Source organism: Nerophis ophidion, linkage group LG16 (genome assembly GCF_033978795.1).
Source record: "Nerophis ophidion isolate RoL-2023_Sa linkage group LG16, RoL_Noph_v1.0, whole genome shotgun sequence".
In the NCBI taxonomy this organism is placed as follows: Eukaryota; Metazoa; Chordata; class Actinopteri; order Syngnathiformes; family Syngnathidae; genus Nerophis; species Nerophis ophidion.
In genome coordinates, this window is record NC_084626.1 from 48896144 (window position 1) to 48905063 (window position 8920).

At 38.5% G+C, this 8920-nt stretch overlaps 1 protein-coding gene across 3 annotated transcripts in view; it reads right to left on the reverse strand.

The window, feature by feature from the left end:
- Positions 1-8920, reverse strand: part of eif4ba (eukaryotic translation initiation factor 4Ba) — a 28843-nt gene that overhangs the window by 16248 nt on the left and 3675 nt on the right. For all 3 annotated transcript variants that reach the window (XM_061875392.1, XM_061875391.1, XM_061875390.1), the window contains exons 2-6: positions 5639-5764; positions 2717-2922; positions 1520-1636; positions 1382-1436; positions 1172-1318 (exon numbers count right to left, since the gene is read on the reverse strand). In XM_061875392.1, the coding sequence (XP_061731376.1) occupies positions 1172-1318; positions 1382-1436; positions 1520-1636; positions 2717-2922; positions 5639-5764 (651 nt within the window). The remainder of the gene's footprint in view (positions 1-1171; positions 1319-1381; positions 1437-1519; positions 1637-2716; positions 2923-5638; positions 5765-8920) is intronic.

An 8920-nucleotide genomic window follows, 5' to 3' on the forward strand; every position in this document is an offset into this window, starting at 1 on the left:
AGATATGTTTTTAGCAGGTGAGCAGCGGACAGCGTAATCTCCCCAAATTATAAAAAACACCTCCCATTCACAACTACTACTAACATCACTATGAGCCCGTTGACCTTCTAGAAACTTAAACAGCAGCTCAGCACGCTCGCAGTTCTGGCTTGAGGTGAAGGCTAATTAGCTTTTAGCGTAACGTTAGCTCATTTTGCTGTGTGTGTGTGGGTGGGTGGGTGCATGCGTGTGTTAGGGGCAGCAAAGCCCTGTCTGTCTTGTTATTTCACTTGAACTCCATAATGTTCAGGGATGATAGTCTCTCCTATTGCTGTTGTACTATTTTTTCAGCAACAGTTACATTAATCATTAGTAATGTAGCAGCCTAGTTTTGAATGTCAGGGTCCCTGCTATCACATGTTGACAAAAATATAACATTTACATAATAAAAGTCCACTACAGGCTTCCCAAATGCTGTAATAAATTAAGCATGATGAGTTGACTTGAAACTGTTTAATGTTGCACTTTTTATATGTAGAAGAAAGGTTTTGTAATCTTATTTAATCAAAGCAACGACTTGAGGCAGTTTAATGTGGATTAACGTGGGCTAAATTATTATAGTGTTCCCAATGTTAAAAGGATAAAGCCATTGTTTACAAAGTTGGTAAATAAATAACCCAAAAATGTATATTTTGTTGTTTTCTTACTGCACCGAAAATGAACCGAACCGTGACCTCTAAACCAAGGTACCGTTACACCCCTAGTAGTCACTGTAACCTCCGAGCTACGGACAAGAATTGGAAATGAGCTATAAACTCTCTGTAAAGCATATCGGTTGCATTCATTGTTTTGGAACGACATTGAAATGTATTGTCCCTATTCGAATAAAATCATATTCTAATACACTCATGTCTCGTGCTCTGCTGCATTCACCATTTTCATCAAAAACTAAAGATAAATGCCCTTTACAATGAAATGGATGAGAGATGTTACATCAATTGATATGGCTTTAGCTGCATGGTTGAAACCTTGGTTTAACCAGTGATGGAAATGGTAATTGTGTTACTATTTTGCCAGGGAATAGAGGCATGATTACATTTCCAATCTTAAATTAAATTTGAGGAACTAAATCGTACATATACTGGCTGTATATTTTTTGACATGAAAGAAGAAAAAGAAAGACATGACTTACTCTCTCCAAAGGCATCATCTCTCCTGGGAGGTTCATCATCAGCGTCTGCAGTGGGCCGAGCCCTCCAGTCACTGTCCGTCTTGTCGGGCCCCATGTCCGACATTCTCCCACCTCGATCGCGACCTCCCATAAGTCCACTGTCTCTCTCTAATGAATAGGATTTGGTACTTTTTAACACCACAGTAAAAAACTAGTTTAATCACTTAGTACCTTTGTCATTCGATGGGTCTGCTATATCCACACGTATCCTTCGGTTTCCCAGGTTCTGTATTTATTACAGATTGACAGAATTATGGTTAAAAACTGTGATTATATGACATTTGGCCACAAGTCATTGCATTGCCTTACCTCCTCATGGAGACTTAAGGCCCTCAGGAGAGAATCAACATCGTCAAACTCCGCATACCCAAAACCCTTCAACCTCTCAGGGTTGCTAGGTTCCCGAGGCAAACGCACCGCACTGATCTAGAAACAAGCACCACACAAACAAGTTAGATCACGATCACAAGCAACAACACCTTGGTCTAATTGTGTGAAAATAAACTCAAGTTAAGACCAGCAAAACCAGAAAATATCCTGGGATGGAACGGAAAGGCCAGCTCTGCTAACGTTTATCGTATTTACTGCACTATAAGGCGCACCTAAAAACCTCAAATTTTCCTCAAAAGCTGGCAGTGCGCCCTATAATCCGGTGCGCATTACATATGGACCAATATTGAGCCAAAACAGGTCTCGCAACTATGGTAAGCAGCCGCCGACTTAATTTAGCCTCGTAGAAGAAGAGCGCGGTGCATGCTGGGATAAATGACTGCGGGAGGCGTGCCGTTTGTGTGTTTATGTAAAGAGCCCAAAATGGCTCCTATTAAGAGACACGCTTATGATGCAGAGTTTAAACTTAAGACGATCAGTCACACAGTAGAACACGGGAATAGAGCAGCAGCGAGAGAATTTAACATCAACAGCAGTGACACTGACTCGTTTAATGACGACTTCGACGATGTTGGATGACGTATTCGCCCAAATGTTTTAATTCGAACACCGAAGAAGAAGAATTTGAGGGATTCGTGGATGAGGAATAACTTAATACAGTGAGCTTTACATGTTTATTTTGTGTGTTGTGTTGGTGACATTATCGTTCGAGCAACGTTGCGTTATTGATATATTATTGCTTTGCACTATTTCCAGTGTTACTATATTGTGATTGCACTAACGTTTGATTTACCGTAACAGTATCAGACTGTTTTTTACGTGTTTATTGATTCAGGGAAAATAATAAAACCGCTGTTTATTCATTTTGGGAGTGAACGGAGTTGTCAGAACGCTGGTTTGTAATCTATTAATAAAGTTTGACAGACCTATCTGACTGTTTTGTTGACATTCCCTTGAGCGCAGCTCCATTTAATGGATGTATAACGTAACCCCAGCCTCTACTGTAACGTCTATTCTATGCGCCTTATAGTGCGGTGCGCCTTATATATGAATAAGGTTTTAAAATAGGCTATTCATTGAAGGTGCGCCTTATAGTGCGGAAAATACGGTACTTACTGCCAATCCTCGGAAGAAATCTTTAATGGATTCCTCAGAGACATCGTAGGGCAGGTTGCCAAGGAAGGCAGTGTAGGGCGGGTTGCGGGGTAGTCGAGAGCGGTCAATATCGGGCTCACGAGCTGACCGGGGTGCCGTGGGCAGGATGGACCGGTCAATGGGTGGTCCCCGGAACGAATCATCTTCTGTGTGCCATGAAGTAGAAACTGGGAAAGTTGGGAGAGAAAAATGGGACAATTGTAACATTTGACGTTGCCTTCAGTCACAGAACAACCAATTCATATATTTGTATACCAGAAAAGCAAATAACCCAGCCTAACAGTTTTACATCAGGCTATTTGCTTTCTTTCAACTTAAAGTGTAAAAGGGCAAACAAAAACTGAAATTCAGCAAGCATTCCATCTTGCTCGTATATCCCCCAGCCATCGGGGTGTAACAGTACGTGTATTTGTATTGAACCGTTTCGGTACAGGGGTTTCGGTTCGGTTCATAGGTGTACCGAACGAGTTTCTAAGCTGAAGTCTTAACAAGCTGCTCTGCTTCCTGCCTCTGTCTCAGCACCCAGCATTGTCCCACCCACACAACCATCTGATTGGTTACATACAGAGTGGTGACAGCCAATCAGCAGTGCGTATTCGGAGCTGTGACAGCCAATCAGCAGTGAGTATTCAGAGCGCATGTAGTCAATGCTTCAGCGTCGGGCAGATAGGTGTTTAGCAAAGGGCAGCGTACTCTTTCTGAATGATGATAAACCACTCCCAGTCAACTACTACTAACATCACTATGAGCCCGTTGACCTTCTAGAAACTTCAACTGCAGCTCAGCTCGCTCGCAGTCCTGTCTTGAGGTGGAGGCTAAATAGCTTTGAGCGTAACGCTAGCTCATTTTGCGGTGTGTGTGTGTGTGTGTGCCTTACAGACAGCAAAGCCCTGTCTGTCTGTTATTTCACTTTACCTTTTTCTGTGTTGAAGCAGCAAAAAAGGACATTATGTTAAATGAAAAGTCTGATAGTTGATATAATAATGTAACTGCATCATAAAGCCTACATGAAGTCCATAATGTTCAGGGATGAATAGTCCCTCCTATTGCTATTGTACTATTTTTTCAGCTATAGTTACATTAATCATTAGTAATGTAGCAGCCTAGTTTTGAATGGCAGGGTCCCTGCTATCACATGTTGACAAAAATATAACATTTACATAATAAAAGTCAACTACAGGCTTCCCAAATGCCGTAATAAATTAAGCATGATGAGTTGACTTGAAACTGTTTATTGTTGCACTTTTAATATGTAGAAGAACATTTTTGTCATTTTATTTAATCAAAGCAACAACTTGAGGCAGTTTAATGTTGATTAACGTGGGCAGAATTATTATTATAGTGTTCCCAATGTCAAAAGGATAAAGCCATTGTTTACATCAGGGGTGCCCATTATATCGATCGTGATCGACTGGTCGATCTCGGAGGATGTGTCAGTCGATCTCAAGCCAGGCATTAAAAAATAAACATGAAAATGAGCAATCATTAATCATACCAAGACTTCACTTTCGTCAGTTGTTTGACATTCTCGGCACCCGAGGATCTTGTGAGATGACGCTGGCTGCTGCGAGCTCATATTTAAGAAAAAAATCACTAACAGGGCGGACGCAGAGAAACACTTTTTATTTCTAGAGACTCCGTACCTACTGTCAAAACTCTAAAGACCGACAGCACAGTTCCGGTCTTCACCATAAAAGACCTGTTTCATCCTGCCTGTGCTAACAAAATAAGAGTCTCAGAAAGCTAGCGTGCACAAGCTAGCAAGCTACGGAGTTTGATGCCAATGTATTTCTCCCCCGCCCTCAGCGACCGCTTTCTAACTTGCTTGCCCACCCGCACAGTCACTGACGTCACTCACCTGCTGCCAGACATTAAAGGGCCACACACATATGCTACTCTCATAACAAAGTGTTTAAAAACGAGTATGCAAGTTGGACAAATGAGATGCCAAATCCAACCACTTTCATGTGGTATTGGACAGAAAGGAGGACTTTTTTTTTCCCTATCATCATTACTGTCTAATTCCAATGAATGCAAGTCATCAGAATCAGGTAATACACCAACTTATATTCTTGTCTTCATGAAAGAAAGGAATCTATGTGTGTTAAACATGCTTGTATTATCATTAAACACCATTAACTTGTTAACAAAAATGTCTCTTTCATAAATAAATAAATATAAATGATATATATAAATGAGGTAGATCTCCTCGACTTGGTCAATTGAAAAGTAGCTCGCCTGCAGAAAAAGTGTGAGCGCCCCTGGTTTACATATTTGGTAAAAAAAATAAAAAAATTATATTTTGTTGTTTTCTTACAGTACCGAAAAAAAAAAACGAATTGTAAACTGAGGTATGTACCGAACCGAAATTTTTGTGTACTGGTACACCCCTACCCAACCAGAGTGGTTTGTCCAGACAAATAACCATTTATCTTCTGAACTGGTGGATAACATCATGATGGCCACAGTAATTGAAGCTATCAAAGTAACATTATTGACAGGTGTGTACTTACTACTTATTTAACTTAAGTACGAGTGCCATTCTAAACACAGACGTAAACAAAAACAGTTGGCGGCAGTTACTTTTAAGTTTTCCTCTCTCTTGATTCAAACATGTCTTTTAATTGGCTGTGCAAGTATTTTCAAGTATTGTCAAATTAGTTTCTCCTGTAGATATCACTCTCAAGAATGTGGAAACAGCGTGGTCAATAGACCACACCAGCCAATTCACTTATGGCAAATAAAGTCAAAAACAGAAGATGCTCATACAACTCTCCATCAGCTATCAAATAGCATTTTATCTTCAGAGCAAATGAAACCTCGGAAGGACGGATAATCACAGTACGGTAGCCTAGACAGAATAGAGACTCAATATAAGCTTACCCTCTCCATCCAAATCATCGGTTTCATCAGCCCAACTATTCGTTTTGACGGGACCGCCACCACCACTGTCGACCGCCAAGAAGTCCGTCAGAGGGATGGTCTTCACCTTCTTGTTCTTCTTCTTAGCTAAACGGTAAAAAAGAAGCTTGCTTTTAGAGATGAAAAATGCATACCATCATGGAAATAGCTACGTATGGGGATGTTCATTGAGAAGGTCGGGATTAGCTACAAGTATATGAAACAACAAAGCTACAGAACATTAATTACAGATTCTATATTATTTGTGTTAAAAAGGATTACATTTTTACTAGGTATAAACCGGTCTAAGATCTTCACGACAATGCTGTGACGTTTCAAACGAAAACTTGCGTAGTTTTTTTCTGGCGCTTTTGTGTTGAAAGGTCTAAAACTAGAATACATCTCTGCGGACTGCCAGCCCAGCTGATTACCGCGCATCTTGCGACGACTCGCTCTAAATTGTACTAAAAAGTATGTCCAAAGCCTTCGTCTTTTATGTTAAGCGTCCCTTTTAGACTAGACCAGGACACAGGGACCGTAACAGACAAACCGTGGAGAAAACATAACCTCTTTAGCACAGGTAACTGAAAGTAACAACATGCGGCTTGAGCATGCCAAACCCAATCTAACTCAGTGACAGCAACTTTTGAAGCCTAAACATCAACGTATGAGTTTTATTACATAATTAAAATGTAAAGTGTGCGCCAACTTTTCTTAGAAACTGCATTTTCCGAATGGATATAAGAACAAGTCCACTGCAGATGACACTGCTCCTCAAAGTTGAAAGACACTAAACTGAACATAAGTTTTATACACTGGATGTTGACATTGTCACTTTAAAGACACTCACCAAAGTTATTTTAATATTTACTTGCTGCTTCAATATTCTTTGCACTCAAAAATACATGTTCTAGAAATATGGATTTGTGTTTGATTACAGTGTTTAGAATAGAATAGTTTATCCTAAGAATGAGTGCTACTTCATACCATTTATTTATCTTTTTACATATACCACAGTAATATTGTACCGTGGCCTTATAACCATGACAATACCATACTGTTACTTTTGTATATCGTTACATAACCTGGTAGGATTCTGCCTTTTTCACCCCTCAAAAAAGATCGATGGACTTCATCTTTCACATGAGTAGATCATTTATAAAGCAGATTTTAAAATGGGCTTCCAGTAATTCAACACGAGAAGGTAAAACTTATCATACGCGACATGTTCAGACAGCATAAATAAGTTGTTGTGGAATATTCTCTATTGTCTCAGAGTCAAAGTGTTGTCAGGCCATGTTTGTTTGTGGGCCAATGCAGAAAATATTGGAATACAGCTCACTGGGATCTTTATTGTAAAAATATTTCAAAAACAGCTGTCATGACCTTTACATAAACATGCACAACAAACCGTTGACTGAATGACGTGTTTACATATCTAATATACAGATCTGCGTGTGTGTTTACGCCAAAAAAAACACACAAATGACTGCAGTGCAGGTTTTGTATGAACCTGAAACCGCTAATAACAGTCCAATACATGTTCACTGCATGTGCATGTATATATATATATATATATATATATATATACACACATGCATACACACAGATATATATATACACACACACATATACACACATTTACACAAGCATAAACACACACATTTATACACAAACACAAATACATATATATATATATATATACATACACACACATTTACACAAGCATAAACACACACACATCTTTAATACACAAACATACACAAATACATATATATATATATATATATATATATATATATATATATATATATACGTATATATATACATACATACACACACAACCATAGGGCTGGGCGATATATCGCGGGTTTGTCTCTGTGCGATATAGAAAATGACTATATCGTAATATTCGAGTATACGTTCTCACGCAGGACTTTTAGCTGCGGGCGTACACTTCAGGGTCTCCTCACTCTTTCCTGTGTCTCCTTCTTACAGACAAGCAGGCGCACATTCTTACATACGCCACATACACGCCCTCGCCCAGCAGAGAGCTAGCGGTGTGGCTAATGTGAGCTGCTAACGTAGCCGTACATGAGAAAGATGGTGCGGATCTGGTAACAAATGAAGGTAGACTTAATTCCCAAGAAAAACAGCAGGGTTTCCATCGTCCCATCGTCTGGTGGTGGTTTGGCTTCAAGTGGGAATATGTCGAACGGACAACCGTAATTTGTCATGTGTGGGGAAAAAGCGTTGCTATAAAAAGTAGCATTACTGCTAATATGTAGCATCATTTGAAAAGTCACTCGCTAGAGAATGAAGAGAATTTCATAACCTTAGTAACATACCACATAATGAAGGACAAATACTGTTTGATTTCCTATTACGCAGCTCATTTTTATTTTACACTTAATATGTCTCAGCCAATCTTGCAATTTTGGTTTTGGAAATGACTGGAATATTTGTGCCATTGCTTAATAACTTTAATAAATACACTTTTGGTCAATTGACTTAGTTGTGATTTCCCTCTCTGCATGAAAGTTTAAAAGTAACATGTATTAATGCAGTATGAAGAAGAATGTTTTAATGTAGACACACAGAATCATCATACTGCTGTGATTATATGCATCATGTGTTCATTCAAGGCCAAGGCAAAATATCGTAATATATATCGTATATCGCGATATGGCCAAAAATATTACGATATTAAAAAAAGGCAATATCGCCCAGCCCTACACACACGCATATGTATATATATATAAATAAACATACACACACAAATGCATACAAACATACATATATATATATACATATATATACACACACACACACATATATACACATTTATATATACATACATATATATACATATATATATATATATATACACACACACACACATTAGGGGTGTAACCGTTCGTGTATTTGTATTGATCCATATATATACACATACATACATATATATATATACACATACATACATATATATATACACATACATACATATATATATACACACATACATATATATATATATACACATACATACATATATATATACACATACATACATATATATACACACATACATACATACATACATATACACATATATACAGTGCCCTCCATAATTATTGGCACCCCTGGTTGAGATGTGTTAAAAGCCTTAAAATAAATTCAGTGTTTATTGCAGAAGAATACTGTCACACTGAAAATTGTAGGAAAATGTAGCCTTCAACTCAAATGAATTGTAAGAAAATAAAA